Here is an 18,264-nt window from a genome sequence, read left to right on the forward strand (position 1 = left end):
TGGCTGTAGTTTCATTTCAGCCCCTTTCATTTACCCCAGGGTTCCTTTGAACACATCTATTTTCTTGTCCAGGATCGCTTGCAAACTCATGTTTGAGTTTATTAGCTGATTAAAGAGGCTCAGTTTAGCCCTAATTTTTGTAACCTGGCATGTCCAAATAATGCAAGGTATTTGCCTTTTACAACGTAAGTGGCAATTATAGTGTCTTACAGCAAAGAAACAGACCCTTTAGTCCAACTCATCCATGCCGGCCAAATAGCCTAAATTAAGCTAGTCCCATTTGCCTGCATTTGGCCAATGTTACTCTAAATATTTCCTGTTCTTGTACCAGTCCAAATGGCTTAAATTTTGTACCTGCCTCTACTACTCCCTCTGGCAGTTCATTCCATGCACACACCACCCGTCAGGTCCCTTTTAAATCTTTGCCCTTTCACCTTAGACCTATGCCTTCTAGTTATGGACTCCACTACCCTTGGAAAAATACCTTGGCTATTTACCTTATCTATAGACCCTTCATGATTTTATAAACCTCTATAAGATCACCCTCTGATGCTGTACAGAAAAAAGACCCAGCCTATGCAGCCTTTCCTTGTAACTCAAATCCTCTAGTCCCAGCAGCAACATTCTTGTAATTTTTTTTCTGTACCCTGTCCAGTTTAACAGCATTCTTCCTAAAGCAGGGCATGCAGAATTGTATGCAGTATTCTAAAAGTGCCTCACCAATGTCTTTCACAGCCATAATGTAACATGCCAACTCCTATATTGTGCTCTGACCAATGAAGGCAAGCTTTTCAAAAACCTTCTTCACCACCCTATCAGTGATGCAACTTTCAAGGAATTATGAACCTGCACTCCTAGGTCCATTTGTTCAACAACTCTCCCCATTAGCCGTGGAATTCCTGCTCTGGTTTGCCTTACCAAATTTGCCATATCTAAACTAAACTCCATCTGCCTGTTCTTGGTCCATTGGCCCATCTAATTGAGATCTCGTAATTTTAGATAAACCTCTTCACAGTCCATCAAGTTTGGTGTCATCTGCAAACTTACTTACCACACCTCATATTCTCATCCAAACCATTGATATAAATGGTAAATAGTAGTAGACAGCACCGATCCTTGGTATACTACTGGTCACTGATGTCCAATCCAAATACCAATCCGCTTGTCTTCCACCATCAGGAACACTTTGTATTTAATTGGCTACCTCAGCGTCCATCCAATGTGATCTAACCTTACTAACCAGTTTACCATGCAGGACCTTCTTGATTGCCTTTCTAAAGTCTATGTAGACAATGTTTACTGCTCTGCCTTCATCTATCCTCTTGGAAACCTTCAAAAAAAGTCAGTCAAATTTGTGAGACATGATTTCCCAAGCACAGAGTAATGCTGCCTATCCCTAATTGGTCCTTACCTTTCTAAATACATGTAACTCTTATCTCTCAGAATCCTCTCCAATATCTTATCCACCACTGACGTTAGGCTCACCAGTCTGTAATTCCCTGGCTTTTCCTTGCAGCCTTCTTAAAAAAATGGCACAACATTAGCCACCTTCCAATCTTATGGCACACTACCTGTAGTTATTGATGACACAGACATCTCTGCTAGGAGCCCAGAAATCATTTCCCTAGCTTCCCACAATTTTCTGGGATACATTTGATCCAGACCTGAGGATTTATCTGTCTTTATGTGTTTTAATTTTGTGCACTCTACTTTCACCAGTATTGTATCTACTTCCATTTTCATTATCTCCCCCTCTACTTTGTGCAGAACTTCGAACTGATCAGTTTCACCCCATACCGACAATATGTATAACCAAAACTCTGCTGACTCTGGGCCTTCTGCTTCTTCTGCAGACCTAGCTGACTCGCTGCCTATTCCCTGGCCAGTGGCATATTCCTTATGCCTTGTCCTCAGGAGTTTTTTTTTAAATCCCCTTCTTTTGTTTGGATTGTACAAGGCAATTTTGGGCAATGTGACACATTTGCTTATACTTGCAGGACTGGGCTTTGAGTCTAACATGTTGACCTCTTGGGGCTATGCTTGCCACATGAGTGGCATTTTACAGTTGTTACCTCATTCACTGAGGTTCCATTACTTGATGCACCTGGGCGTTGTCAGCCAACTGGGTTGCTTTGCTGGTGGACGACTCCATCGAGGTAGCAATCGCAAAAGCTCCTATGAAATTCAGGTCTTTCCTGGTTAGTAGCTTAGATGGCTTCGTGTTGGTGGTCACAAACCAAAAGGTCTCACAAAGTATCTCAGCAGAACCCTCTGAACTCTCACTGTTTTGCTAACCTCTTTAAAACAGTCACGAATTGGCTGAACGACTCTCCTTCATGCTGTACCTGTTTGTAAAAATGGAAACATTCTGCGCTCATTAGTGACCTGGATGCAAAGTAATGTCCCAACACTTTGCGTAGCTCTTGAAATGTCTTTTCTGCGGGATTCTCTGGTTGTATCAGACTCCTTAGAGACCGGGCGATGTCTCCTTCAGTGTAAAGGGTCTTCAGCAAGGGCCTTGCTCCCAATGGTGCTTTAACAAAAGGTACCATGATATCCTGAACTACTTTGTTAACCTTTAAGAACAAATTAACGTGTTCCGTGTATAAAGTTCTATTTTCTGACTCTTCATCAAATGGTCCCATCGTACAAAATTGGTCTGCCATTTTCTTTTCCTGCCACAACCACTTGAGTACGGTAGGCGTTTGCAGCCCAAGACCCCTTGGTGAATGCTCTCCATGTTGGCTGCTTCCTCACTGACTATGCCATTGTACAATTCCTTCCGAGCATCACCTGCAGCACAAGTACCCTCGTGATCATGCTCTTCGATGACTTCAGTAGCTCCTGGGTGCATATTCTCTTCTTCAGTCATTGGCCTAAGTCCCCTCATGACTGTCACTCTTGGCCTGATACCCAGCACCTTTTTACCTAGTGTTGACTGTGGCCTGAGTCCCCTCGTGACTGCTTCCTTCGCTGGTGTCTCCTTACGTTGTTTCCGAAATCTGGGCGACGTCTCCTTCAGCGCAAAAAGAAAGTTGTTTGCGCACAATTTATGGGCCAAATCTTACTTTCGTTGCCACTTGCTATGGTGGTTTTTTTTTTGGAACCTGAAATTATATGCTGGGATATGAAATTGTAAATTTGAACAGGAACACTTTATGATGATGCTCACACCTGCGCAGCTGGTTCTAGACTAGACCCAAGCACTGCTCTCTGGGTCACTTGACCAGCTCCCTTAAAGGGGCAGCCAGCTACATACATAACAGTTACAATGTTTAAATTTTAATCAGGCTTATAATTGCATTTTGGGAGTCTGATTTGCATATATTGCTTAAGTGTTTAGTCTTTTGGTGTCGGGGAATTCACTCACAAGGAAATCTACTCATAAAAATGGTGGCAAGTATACATGTGGCAGGTTGGAGAGGAATTCTCCATTTGAAAATGTTTAAAACCTCCAAATGGTTTCTAATCTACAGGAGACTTGGTGATTAGGGGTTTTAATACTGAAGTCCATGTGCCTGCTGATTGTCTACAGGTCTGGGCATTAGGTAGAGGTAAAAATGTTTCAGGTGTTCGAAACCTATTATTTCCCAAAGATGCTGGAAGAACAGGAAACCCAATGGCATCAACAGGGTATATATGTTTGTAACCCACAGCTTTTGGCACTTTCCTGTGAATAAGCTATGGTCTTAGTTACATGGCACAACAGAAGGCTTCTAAGGGCGATCAAGAGATCAATAATTATCCAATTAGCTGTTCCTGCCATTTCTGCTGAAAGTCCAAACTGGTCTTTGTATCGCAGACAGCAAAGGGGCAGAGGCAGAACTGTGCTGTATTCTTTAAGGATTTTTAATACTCATTCATGCAGTAGCGGTGGTGTTATTAGTGAGGACAACATTTATTGCTCATCCCTATCTGCAGCTGCTATGCAAAGGAAGACTGCCATATCCAAGATAACGGTAATGATGATTTTATGAGCATGATTATGTGAGGCTGTTGCTTGAATGGTCTGTTATTTAGCATACCCAATTTAGACCTTAGTCCTCAGATGACGATAAGAAGGACTTTTCAGTGTTCACGTGCCTGAGTTCGCTGTTGTCATTTCTGGTGTCTTGATCAATACTAGGTGGTCTGTTTGTCCATTTTTGAGATTGTAAGGGAACTATATTATCTGTATGGATAGCAAAGTTTTTACATATATTTGTTAACACTTTCTTTTATTTACAATTATGAAATGTTGTAGAAGTAGAAACCTCAATTTTTAAACTATAATATTTTGAAATGCATTTAATTGAGCATGATGATCTTTTTATGATGAATTACAGATTTCAGAGACCTATGCCTTTTTGCCACGAGAAGCCGTAACCAGATTTCTAATGAGCTGCTCAGAATGCCAGAAGAGAATGCATTTGAATCCAGATGGTGCAGATCATAAAGGTAATAACATTTTGATACTTAATTCAGTGTGAAATAATTTTAAGAATGACTGGATAAATTTTTAAATTAAATTTTTAAATTTAAAACAGCTTTGTTGTAATGCTTTGAGCTCAGGTATATCTAGAGAAGCATGTCAATTTCTACTTAACAGATTTTCATTGACTGAAAGACTAGTCTGGAAAAGTAGATGATTAATTGAGAAATTCAGGAATGGACTGTGCTTCATTTTGAAAATCAGCCATTTCACAGTAGTCCAAAAACCAGTGGAACATTTCAAATACAGCAAGATTGTGAAAATATAGTAAAGCAGTTGAATAATCCCAGGGAAACTACACATCCTTTATAAAGCTTTTTCAGTAGTGATTTTTGAAGAAAGAAAAACAATACAAACTAAAAGTTAAAATGTATCAATTAATATGTATGTAATAATTGGTGTAGAGCAACTCTTCTTTCCGAACATATGAATGATGTAGTTTTTTCTTTTCTCTCACCTCCTCAAAACATCTGAAAATCTGCTTTTGAACTTTCCATCAATCTGTAGGTATCACAGTGCTTCCCTAGTTATTTTGGGATGAGCGCGTATACATTTTTGTGTATTTTCAGTATTGCTTTTGTGAGGATATTTACGGTAACAAACAGTCCCTCCTTGCCCGCAAATAGAATCACAGTAACATTGGTAGCTAGTAAGATAATGCATTACCAGTAACATCATCCCTTTTAAAAAAAACTGTGCCACAGCACTGTGCCACAGCACTGTCTCTTTCCTCTGATGATTTCTCTGTGTTTGCTGCAAATAAGGCTCGTGCTAGGTCCAAACACAGGAATATTGTCTGTGGCCAACAGAGTTAGTTTTCCGCAATAGGTGAATATTGCTTCATACCTCAAAGGAACGTTCTTTAAACATGTTGGAAAATTGTCATTTCTGGGATCTTTTTCTGCTAACTTTCTTTATGTCAGAATCCATTGTCTTAAGTTTGCCTTTGGTCAGCAAGTTTTAGAATGGACCTATCTGATTGGTGTAGATGGCAACTTTTGCACGAAATCTAAGGTAGGATTGACCTTTAGATTATTAAAGATTATGCTGGATAAAGGTTATTAACAGATGTGTGTTGTGAATCAAGAAAGAAGGTGCAGCAACTGCAATTGGCTGTGTTTCATAAAAACTTATAAAGCCAAAGAGTTCTTTAGTAGTACAGAATAATTGCTGAAAAAATGAAGTGATTAGACCAAACACAAAAGTAACCATCAAAGTGGCAAACTGCAAACATGCAAACAGGCTTGGTGACTTCTTGCATCAGATGTCCCAAAGGCAGAATGCATCAGTTGGGCCATTTGCTTAGGTGGTGTTGTTATGTCACATGAACATAGTGACATTGAGTGTGCATGAAGAGACGGCTGTACAAAGGTTGGATTTTTGGCTGGGAAGCTAGAGACTAAGAATCCAGGAACAGGGTGAAGGCTGGTAAAGTAGCCCTGGTTATTGAGCATTGCACTCATGTTGGGGGAGGGTCAGAGAGAGAGACAGTGAGAGAGAGAGATAGCAGCTTTGTGTTGAATTTGATCTTGGCTTAAGTGCAGACAGCATCAAGGACTGTCTCTGAGATAAGAAAGTGTGGAGCTGGATGAACACAGCAGGCCAAGCAGCATCTTAGGGCTGTCTCCCTGCCTTTGTTTCCAACGGCCACCATCTCACTGAATGCTTGATGGCTGGTTTAATAGACGCTCCTTCTGATCAGAAAGCAGCTCCAGTGATTAGCACTGCCCGGTGGATTTTCTGACCTCATATGCTCCTGTGGCTGGTAGTGATGATATTCGTCTGGCACAGAGCTGTTGATCAAAGAAAGGCAGTGTTGAAATGTTTCATCTTGTATTCATTGGGACAGATTCAAAGAAAGCAATAGTTTATGGTACATGAGAAAAAGTTGCTAAATGGTTGGCCAGTTAGCTCTTATTGGTCAAGGTATTGATATGGACAAGCTTCCCCATGCTTTTGTTTAATTCAAAAAGGTGCAATGCCTTGACATATCCTTTTATGTTTGCAAAGGACCGGGTCTTGCTCATAAATGGATGTACTTTCTAGTCAGGAATGCAAATCCAGCAAATAATCTTAAATTGATTGTTGGTGTAATTCTTAGCACACATTCAAGGCAATCTGCGCCAGATACTCCCACCAAAGTAGCTGAATAAGACATAGCTGGTATCCCGGACTTCTGTTATAGGCCTAGGCTAGCAAGTTGGGAAAAAAAAGTACTTCTGACTTTAAAGGATTACCGACCATTCCTCATGTTGGCATTATCTGGTGCTTTGCAGGTTACTGGTCATACAGAAAAGCCTTCAACTATTTTGAGATGGAGGCATGTGTTCACACTAAAGAATCTGGCAAGAGTTATTACAAAAGTGTTCTGTAACTGTCTTGCTTTAGTCCTGTCTCTAGCACCTAGAAAGTTATAAACGTATAAACTGAAGGATTCGCTAAACTTTCCAACAACCTTTATCATCTCATCCTGTCATCTTCAAGTCTGTGTTTGTATAACATGCCTCCCTAGTCCCACACTCCATTTAAATTGTGTCATTATGTTTGCATTGCCATTTTGTTTCTTCTTTCCAAAATGCATTATTTCATACTTTTCTGCATTAAATTTCATTTACTGTCTTTTTAAAAATCCATTTATGGGATTTGAACGTAACTGGAAAATCAGCCTTTATTTATTTATTTATTTTATTCATTTTTGGCATGTGGGCATTGCTGGCTATACCAGCAATTATTGCTCATCTGTAACTGACCTGAGAAAATGGTAGTGGATTACCTTCTTGAGCTGCTACAGTTTCTGGAATGTCCCACCCACAATGCTATGAAGAAAGAAGGCCCAGGATTTTGACCGAGCAACAGTGAAGGAATGTTGATGGAGTTCCAAGTCAGGGTGGAAGTGAACATGCTGATGGTGATGTTCTCATGCTTTGAGTTATTGCAGTGCATTTTGTAGGTAATACACATGATGATACTACCACTGTATGTTGTTGGTGAAGGGAGTGAATTTTTAAGGTTGTGGATGGGATGTCAATAAAGTGGACTACATTGTTTAGGATGGTGTCCAGCTTGTTGAGTGCTGTTGGAGTTGCATTTATTCTTGCGCCTTATAGATGGTGGACAGGCTTTGAGGAATCCAAAGGTGAGTCACTTGCCACAAGATTCCTAGCCTCTGATATATTCTTGTGGTCACAGCACTTACATTGCTTATCCTGTTCAGTTCCTGATCAATGGTAACCTTCAGAATAATAAAGGTAAGGGTTTCAGTGATGGACAATAATTCCATTGAAGACCAAATGGCAATTGTTAGATTTTCTTTTGCTGGAAATAGTCATTTGTCTGGCATTAGTATTGCACAGATGTTATTTTCTACCTGTCAGTTGAAGTCTGGATGTTATACAGGTCATGCTACATATAGGTATTTACTGCCTCAGTATTTAACAAGTTACGGATGATGCTGAACATTGTGTAATCGTCTGTGACAGTCCCTATTTCTGATCTTATGATGGGGAGAAGATCATTGATGTCATGCTCAGTCAATGACAGTGATTCACATTTCATCTCTGAAATTCAGCTGTTTTGTCCATGTTCGGACCAATTCTATGCTGAATTGGCCCAGCAGAACACAAACTAAACATCAGTAAACATATCATTCTTTTGCAAGTACTACTTGACAGCACTGCTGATGATCCTGCCACCCTTCCTGTACTTCTCCAGATATCTTCCCTGTAGCCAACAGTTTTGTCTAATGCTCTTGCAATCTCTTTAAGTGGGGTTAACATTTGTACACTCATTAGTGCAGTGTGTACTTTTTCTTTTGTTGCACTGTTTCTAATGTCTGAATCTCTTACTGTGGTTTGATAGTGCTGAGTCATTGTTAACAGCTGGGATCTTAGTTCAGTAATCTCTTTCAGGTAATTAGACATCTCCAGTTCTTGCTTAATTTTTATGTTTTTAAGCACCATTTGAGGCTCAGATAGAAACTTTTCAAAGATTCCACAAGTTCTATAACTTAGACTTCTGCTTCTTTACTAAAAGAAAATGTGAATGCCACTGTAATTTGCTGCTGAGATTCAATCATAGACATCAGTCTATGTTTGTATAGATTCATAACCTCTGATCACAGCTTTTAATATTGGCTTGATCCAATTAGCACTTGACTTTTACTCCCTAGATGGCTGTTGTCATTGTTGAACAGTCACCTGTTAGGCTGTTTTCATGGTTTGTCAATTTTCTTTGAATTAATCAAGCTCAACTTGAAATTCTTTGCTCATTCATACAGTTGATTTTGGCCAGTAGAGGGACTGTCCACATTACCTGAAACTTCCGTGCTCAAGACAATCTATGTTAAAGCTCTGAATCCCCTTTGTGCGTGATTGAAGATCCCTTTCTAATCATGGATCTGCTCTTCTGATACGGTGCTGCCCCACCTCCTTCCCCACTTGCTGCCTGTTAATATTTTCTTGGTTTTCATTTGTGATTCAACTGCCGTAAGTTCCTTTCTAATATACTGTTACATTAGATTTTAGGATTTCCTCAAATTTGTGAATGGCCATTGCTCATGGCCTAACACTGGCAAACCTGTGATCACTACAATTACCAAAAGAAAATGTGAATGCTTCTATAGACTGCTGCTGAAATTTAATCGCATACTACAGCCTGTGTTTGTACAGATTAATAACCTCTGTCTTTTCATATTGGCTTCACCCAATTTGGATTTGTGTCTAGAAGGACAAAGGTAGCAGGCACATTGGAACATCACCACCTGAATATTACCCTCCAAGCCACTCACTCACCATCCTACTTGGAAATGTATCATCATTGCTTTACTATTGCTGAGTCAAAATCTTGGAACTTCCCCCCCTAATGAAATTGTGGGTATGTCTGCAAAAAACAGTCTGCAACAGTTCAAGAAGGCAGCTGGCCATCACCTCCTCAAGGGCACCTGGGGGTGGGCAATAAATGCTGGTCCAGCTTTTGACTCCCACATCTCAAGAATGATTAGAAAGAAGTTCTCTTCTTTTAGTTCAATTTCCTGTAGCTTCAGTTAAGGGCCAATCCATTTCTAGTGAGTACTATGTTGTGGCACTGGGAATTCAGGATATCAGTCTCATTCTCTGTAGCACTCTGGTTTTGATCCCAGGAAGGATTTTATTTAACTGATTGTGGTTGCTGTTCCTACTGTTGTTCTTTGTTATTGGCAGGTTCAGTGTTATAAATGTGCTTTTGATGTCTTTATCACTTTGAGGAGAATCATTCTTTTTTTCATGACAATGAGATAAGAGACTTCAGCAGAATTGCCACTGTCATTAAAAAGTATAAGACCCAGGACCTCTTTTCCTGACTAATGACCAGTCTCTGTAGCGTTCTAAGAGTCTGCGCATGGCAATCGGCATGTTGATGCCATTCGCAGAATTGACATCTGGTTCCAGAAGTCACAGCCATGCACAGAGATTAGAGGTCTGCCCAGAAGTAAAGGAACACAATTATTGGTTTTAAGGTTGTAATTTCTACAGCAGAACTTCTTTCATAGTGTACTTAGTCAATTTTAGTTTCTTCTGCAATTGCTAAAAAAAGAAGATTCAAACCCCTGTAAGCGTCTTTGTTTAATAAGGAAGAGTGGTGGCTAGAGCTGATATCTCACTTTTATTGTGCCAAAGCATCGGCCCCCTCCCTCTAATTTTAATGTCATTTGTGACCTTCAGTTGAATGGAAGCTTGTCAGTGAAATCCAAGTATCAACCCCCTAGCATTAAAGGCCAAAATTTCATTTGCCTTCTTGATTATGTCATACATTTGCATGCTAAAATTTTGTGTTTCATGGATAAAAGATATAATTCTTTTGTGCTGCACATTTTGTAGTCTGTTAAAACAGAATGCTTAGCAGTATGTAAGAATAGCTTATGAGTTTGAGGCAAGTCAAGGCTGAGCACAAGGTTAACAATTATTAGTATTTATTGCCTGAAACTTCAAACACATTGCATGGTAGACCGAAGATAACATGGTGTAGAGCTGGATGAACACAGCAGGGTGAAGAAGGGTCTAGATCTGAAACGTCAGCTTTCCTGCACCTCTGATGCTGCTTGGCCTGCTGTGTTCATCCAGCTTCACACCTTGTTATCTCAGATTCTCCAGCTTTGGCAGTTTCTACTATCATGGTAGACTGAAGCTGAGTTTGCAATTTCTTGCATCAAGTCTCAGTCCCATGTAGTCTGACACCATCATGACATAACTCTTTAAACATAGGTTTGGTAGCTATTGTCAGAATATTGGCACAAGGCTCTGTTAGCCTTAACTCTACTGTCAGCTACCTCTGATGTCTTGTAGATATGGAATCAAAAAATTAAATGCGTGAATAAAATTAGGAAGGGATTGTTGTATTTTCTGTCCTGACCCAACATAAAAACATAAGAAATAAGAGCAGGAGGAGAACATTTTGACATTCAGTAGATCTGATACTTGTGTTAGTCTTCACTTTCCTGTTGCCTCCACCGCCTCGCTCACCCTCCCCAGCCCATAACCACGGTAGATCTCTTAGAGATCAAAAATCTATCAACTTGGTCTTCATGACCCACCCTCCGCAGCTCACTGGAATTGAAAATTCAAAAGATTTGAGAATAAGGTTTTATAAGTAGGAAATCTACCCTTTTAGTGTCCACAGATAATTATTTCACAACACATACCACTAATATTATCTTTTTATTGGAATTGTAATACTTCTGAAAAATTGGGAGAATGATTCCTAAGGGAGATATCTAAAAGTTATTACTTTAGTGCCTTTTTTTTTGTTTGAATTGGCAATCACTGCTCAAACAACAACAGCAAGGAATGATTTTGTTGTTATTTAAATGTAGACAGCAAAAACCTGTTTTCTCCATCTATTAATTGCGAATAGATTCTGTTTCTAGTTGCTAGTTTGCTTTCTAACCACTTAAGTGATTGATTATCTTAATTTTTGATGTAATACTTCTTCCCAACACTGAGTTTTAGGATGTGGCTTCCTACCACCTGTGCTAACAGCATAGCCTGCATTTATATAGTGTTTTTAACTTAGTTTGAAAAAATGATATGAAGACAATCAATGCCAATTTGTGGATCAAAAAATCAAGAGATGTTACCTAAAAACATAATTGGAGAAATAATGGTTTTAGAGATGGAGGATACAAGTTAAATAAAATTCCTGTCACACAAGTGACAGGCATGACAGCCTCCAACAAGAGAGAATGTAACCTACCTGTCCTTGATATTGACTGACAGTGATATTGTTGAATCCCCCACTATCAACATCCTGGGCTTACCATTAATCAGAACTGAATTGAACCAGTCATATAAGTTCTTTAGCTACATGAGTAAATCAGAAGCTGGGAACCCTGCAGCAAATAACTCTTGCCCCCCCAAAGCCTGTCCACCATCGACAAGGCACAAGTCAAGAGTGTAATGGAATACTTTGCACTTATCTGAAAGCAGCTCCAACAACAGTCAAGGGTCTATACCATCTTAGTAAAACAACCCACTTCATTGGCACCCGATCTAATACCTTCAACATTCATTCCCTCTATCAGTGATGCATAGTACTATGTACAAGGTGTATTACCATAACTGGCTAGTGCTGCTTTGAAAGCACTTTCTAAAACTGCAATCTGTAACCCTTGAAAAGGACAAGAGCAAGAGATTCTTTGGGTATATCACAGCCAGCAAGTTTCTCTCCAAGGTAAACATTATCCTGGCATGGAACTGTATCACTATTTCTTCACTATCACTGTGTCAGATCTTGGGTATTTGCCTCCTAATAGTACTTGAGAGAATCGTAGAATCCCTACAGTGTGGAAACAGGCCATTTGGCCCAACAAGCCCACATCACCCCTCCAAAGGGTATCCCACCCAGACCCATTATCCCACCCCTGATTTCCATTGTCTAACCAACCTAACCTAAACATCCCTGCGCACTATGGGCAATTTAGCATAGCCAATCCACCTACCCTGCATATCTTTGGACTGTGGGAGGAAACCGGAGCACCCGTTGGAAGCCCATGCAGACACGGGCAGAATGTGCAAACTCCACACAGACAGTCCCCAAGGCTGGAATTAAACCCAGGTCCCTGGCACTGTGAGGTAGCAGTGCTAATCACTGAGCCACTATGCTACTCCAAAGGTTTGACTCCGAATAAGTAGCCTATTACCGGGGAAATGGTGTGATAAAGGCAATGTCCTAGGCCAGTCATTTTCCCACACACACAAGTTCTAATCCCACCACGGCAGCTGGTGGAATTTACTTCTGATCAATAAATCCAATTCATTATTAAATCTAGAATTGAAAGCCAGTCTCATTAGTGGTGATAATGAAGCTATCATTGATTGTTGTACAAATTTACTTGGTTTGCTAGTGCCCTTTTAGAGAATGAAATCTGCCATTTTTACCTGGTCTAGCCTATGTGTGACCCCAACATTTTAACTGCCCTCTGAAATGGCTCCAGAAGTGATTCAGAGATAGCAAAAGCATTTCAGAAACTTCAAAAAGCAATAAAATTGTTTTTGGGAGACAATATTCCAGAATTTCACATCACTTCGTGTGAAGAAGCACTTTCCATAGCCATTCCCAAATAACCTGAATTTTATTGTAAGGTTACACCCTTTGATCTGGACTGATAAACAGCACTGCAGTGTAACTACATCAGATTGACTGCAACAGTTTGAGTTAGGCTGTTGTGGACATGTGTAACCTCAGCCCACTTAAAGACTATAGCAGCACAAGAGGACAATCTATCTAAATGGAGTCAAGTTAGGTAAAGGGGAAGTTCAACGAGATCTGGGTGTTCTTGTACATCAGTTAATGAAAGCAAGCATGCAGGTTTAGCAGGCAGTGAAGAAAGCTAAAGGCATGCTGGCCTTCATCACATGAGGAATTGAGTATAGGAGCAGAGAGGTCCTTCTGCAGCTGTACAGGGCCTTGGTGAGACTGCACCTGGAGTATTGTGTGCAGTTTTGGTCTCCAAATTTGAGGAGGGACAATCTGGCTATTGAGGGAGTGCAGCGTAGGTTCACGAGGTTAATTCTTGGAATGGCGGGACTATCATATGTTGAAAGATTGGAGCGACTGGGCTTGTATACGCTTGAGTTTAGGAGGATGAGAGGGGATCTGATTGAGACGTATAAGATTATTAAGGGATTGGACAATCTGGAGGCAGGAAGTATGTTTCCATTGATGGGGGAGTCCAGAACCAGAGGACACAGTTTAAAAATAAGAGGTAGGCTATTTAGAACAGAGTTGAGGAGAAACTTCTTCACCCAGAGAGTGGTGGATATATGGAATGCTCTGCCCCAGAAGGCAGTGGAGGCCAAGTCTCTGGATAGTTTCAAGAAAGAGATAGATAGAGCTCTTAAAGATAGTGGAATCAAGGGTTATGGGGATTAGGCAGGAGCAGGATTCTGATTGTGGATGATCAGCCATGATCATAATGAATGGTGGTGCTGGCTCGAAGGGCCGAATGGCCTACTCCTGCACCTATTGTCTATTGTCTATTGACAACTGAAGGATAGTATGGGATGAACAGTAAGTATTAGACTAGACAGAGATACTCACATCCTTTGAATGATTTTTTTAACATAATCAGTCACAGAATATTACAGTGCAAATAGAGGCTATCAAATCTAACACTGACCCTCCAAAGAGCATCTCACACTCCTGCCCTATCCCTCTAACCATCCATTTACCACATGGGGAAATGTAGCCTAGCCAATCCACCTAAGCTGTATATCTTTCAACTGTGGGAGGAAACCAGTGCACCCAGAGGAAACCTGCGCAGACACAGGGAGAACATGCAAACTCTACATAGACAGTCATCTAATGCTGGGATCAAACCCAGGTCTCTGGCACAATGAGGCAGTAGTGCTTACCACGAGCCACCATGCCACCCAGTTCTTAGGTTTGTTTAAGAAAGAAATTATACAGTGTAAGACTTTGCTGGTGAATGCACAACCATCAATGCTGAAATGGGCTGCAGGAGGATGCAGAGTAAATTGAAAATAGACAAGGGTTGGAAGTAGGAAAAGGGTATGTGGGAAGCGTTGTCAACCCACAAAAAGTTACATGGGGTATAAAGGGCAATGTCTAAGGTAGGATATATTGCGTATTAAGAGATATCTTTTGAGTTAACTGAAGCTGGTCGGGGTCTCAAGGATGATGGGATGTGGGAGTGAATAGAGACATCAAGGAACCATAAATAAATTGATTTCTGTTTATTTTAGTGGTGGAAAATGAAATCATTTCATTTTGATTTCAACATAATTCTATTTTATCATCGAGTCTTATTTTCTCTTCTGGTGTGGATGCATACCAATCTTATCGTATTAGTAGTCACAACATCTATCGCCATTTTGAGTTTTCTTGGAACAACAACATGCATTCAATATCTTTTTCACATAAATTTGTATTTTTTCTTTTCCAGAAAATGAAAAACCTGCTTCTTTGGTGACTGGTATGATAGACTACAACATGCCTATAACGATGGCCTACATGAAGCACATGAAGCTGCAGTTACTGAGCTCTCACCAAGATGAGGTACAGCACTTTTTAAAAGAATAAATATTGCAATGACACAGAACAAATTATTTATAGCTTTAGAGAGTTTAAATGAATAAATACAATATTTTGTGTTGAAATTATTGCAATTTTAAGGGCGTATTATTGGATAGAGTTTGATTCAAACTTTACTGTTGGTGATAACTTATTCAACAACACTAACACATTTGTTAAAATATTAAGCCTTCAAACGTTAATCTTCAGATAATATAATGTGAGTTGTTGAGAATGCAATATTCCTTTTGTTTCTTACAATGCATTTTGCTTAAAACACAGAAAGGAAATGTGAATCTAAATTTTTAATCAGACCCGGGAACCCAATGTCCAAATCATTTTCGTGTCTCAACCCCATGCTGCATCAATAAGAATGATGCACTGTGATTTGATATGCAACAGCCTGATTGGCTTGCAGGTACTTTTGGGCTCAGTTGCAGAGGGTTCAGAATCGCAAAGGTCTGATCAATTTGGGTTGTGCTAGTTGATGACTTTGATTGTAGTGCATCAGATGAGTGTCAGGACTCACCTCTTCAAATGACAACCTTTAACTCACATTACATGTCAACAGCTTCTGCATGTTGGTCTGTAAAAATACAATACCTAGAACCCTTGAAGGATAGAGGCATCATGATTACTGACTGGGAACTGAGCACAGCCTCCTTTGGAAACGCATCACCTGGATGTTAATTGAGCAGAAGAGTTTTCCGTTTGAATATCTGACTGGCTGGTTTGTTGGTGCCTTGATCATTCTATGAGTACAATTGATAGTTTCCTGAATAGGAGGGAATTCATCGATGGTACAAATACCAATGCCTGCTGTACCTGCAATGATTCTTTTGTCTCAAAATGGCTGCAGTACCTGATAATGAAAGAAGCTTCCATGATTTGCCTAATGGTTTGTTTAGCTGCCAACTGTGATATGTCACCTGCATCTGCAGTGGTTCCCCAGAGCTATGGAGCTATCCAGATGAATAAAAATTCAGGGCAACAGTGACCTTGCCAGCTGCAAGTAAGAGACAGCCAAAGGGCATTGAGGCATCAAGTCATTGTGGACCAGGGTGCAAATGTTTGAGTCTCCAAAGATCCTTGCACTCTGTCATCTTCAGGGAATTGACCTTTGCATGGTGCATCAGGTGTCTTTGAGCATTTACTTTTCTTTGCAACCTCTCGCTATCGTCCTCCTGACAGGAAGATTCATGACCTGAAATAACTCCTCATGACTTTGTCCAATGTCAGATGCTCTCATTGAATCTCAGGTTTTGAGTCCAATATGACTTTTCTTTAGAACTTTTCTTCAATTCTGAAAGCTTCATGTAAATTCTGAAGAAAAATCAAATTGGACATGAAACGTTAACTGTTTTCTTTTCCAAAGATGTTGCCAGACCTGCTGACTTTTTCCAGCATTTTTTTAAATTCCAAATATTCAGCATCCATATTATTTTGCTTTTCAAATAGATCTTGATCAGATGGGCCAATGGGCTGAGGAGTGACAGATGGAGTTTAATTTAGATAAATGTAAGGTACTGTGTTTTGGAAAGGTAAATCAGGGCATGACTTATACACTTAATGGTAAAGTCCTGTGGAGTGTTGTTGAACAAAGAGACATCGGAGTTCAGGATTTTAGTTCCTTGAAAGTGGAGTTGCGGGTAGACAGGATAACGAGGAAAGCTTTTGGTCTGCTTGCCTTTATTGGACAGTGCATTGAGTATAGGAGTTGGAAGGTGATGTGGCGGCTGTACAGGCTATTGGTTAGGCCCATTTTGGAATACTGGTGTGCAGTTCTTGTCTTCCTGCAGTTGGAAGGATGTTGTGATACTTGAAAGGGTTCAGAAAAGATTTATGGGGATATTGCCAGGGTCGGAGGTCTTCAGCTATAGGGAGAGGCTGAATAGGTTGGAGCTATTTTCCCTGGAGCATCAGAGGCTGAGGGGTGATCTTCTGGTGAATGGGTCTGGAATTATTTAGGATATTTGGTTGGCATGGATGAGTTGGACTGAAGGGTCTGTTTCTGTGCTGTATATCTCTATGACTCTGTGAGGTGATATTTATTCCTCAAGAAAATGCTTTGAACAGTCTGGGTCAACCTGCCAGATTTGAACATTTAAACAAAATTTGGCAGTTAATTTCTGCCATTCTCTTTGGTTTTGCTTCCACCAAACAGCATCCACTTGACAACCGATCAGCACTCCCCCATCGTATAGAACATGTTGTTTTTCCTTTACATTGTCATTTCTTGCAAATAGTCCTTGCAAGATTAGAAGCTTTGATGAAATGTGTCTTTCTTAGCAATAGTCAAGTGAAAGAATTTGTGGAACATTATACATTTTTATACATGAACTGCCCATCATCTGATGACTTTGTTTTTGATTGAAGTAAATACAGTGCAGTTTTATACAGATCACTGAACAGTTTGTACTGAACAATGAAAGAGGTATTATTTTGTGAAAAGCATTTGACAACATATTGATCCAAACCAAGTCAAATTAAATAGTTGGTGAAATGTTGATCACACATCTTTTCATGAGTTGGTGACCCTTAAATATGTTGTTAATGAGAGATTGTGCTGAATCTTACATCTTTTGGCTAAGTGTCAGTTTGATTAAGTTTCTTGGAGAGTCTCACTCTGGAAGACCAAGTGAGATCTTTCACAGTTTCTTAACACATTCACCTTTGTATCTACCTACCCTGTCACTATGGCACTGATCTGGTCTGATTCTTGCCCCATTCTACCATGTGCCATATTCTGAAAAATCTGTCCCTGTTGGGATATCCCAGAATGGACCTGCATTCCTGGTACTAATGCCATCTTTAATTGGATATTTTGCACCAGGACAGGTAATATTAGTCCAGATCAGGCCTGCACAGGTCCTGATATTTGCCCTGTACATGGCAGAGAAGGAACAAATTGGCGCCCTGCTTTGCAGGTAGAGACCTGGTGATCCTGTGCTGACTTCCACAAAGAGAATACTTGCTGTCTGGTTTGCTTGCAATGGATGGATGGTAAGAAGCTGTATATTAATGAGGTGAGATGTATGGCTTATAATGCCATTAATAAACTGTAATCCCTCTTAATAGGCAACTCACTGCTGCCCAGTGAGAATCTCACTTAGTCATCCTTTGGTGGTGTTCCCAGTCCGGGCTTCACATCTTTAGTCCAGGGAGTAGGTCATGGTCAGTCCTTTGACTCTCTAGAAGCTAGCAGTTTGGGGGGCTAGAGCTAATAT

General features: G+C 40.2%; 1 protein-coding gene across 3 annotated transcripts in view; it reads left to right on the plus strand.

Moving 5' to 3' along the window:
* The window catches only part of LOC125452078 (nucleolar protein 4-like), a 337,333-nt gene that overhangs the window by 51,020 nt on the left and 268,049 nt on the right, over window positions 1-18,264 (plus strand). For all 3 annotated transcript variants that reach the window (XM_048530043.2, XM_048530045.2, XM_048530048.2), the window contains exons 3-4: window positions 4,326-4,437; window positions 14,910-15,022. In XM_048530043.2, coding sequence (XP_048386000.1) covers window positions 4,326-4,437; window positions 14,910-15,022 — 225 coding nt within the window. The remainder of the gene's footprint in view (window positions 1-4,325; window positions 4,438-14,909; window positions 15,023-18,264) is intronic.

The sequence above is a fragment of the Stegostoma tigrinum genome, chromosome 5 (assembly GCF_030684315.1).
Source record: "Stegostoma tigrinum isolate sSteTig4 chromosome 5, sSteTig4.hap1, whole genome shotgun sequence".
Lineage (NCBI taxonomy): Eukaryota > Metazoa > Chordata > Chondrichthyes > Orectolobiformes > Stegostomatidae > Stegostoma > Stegostoma tigrinum.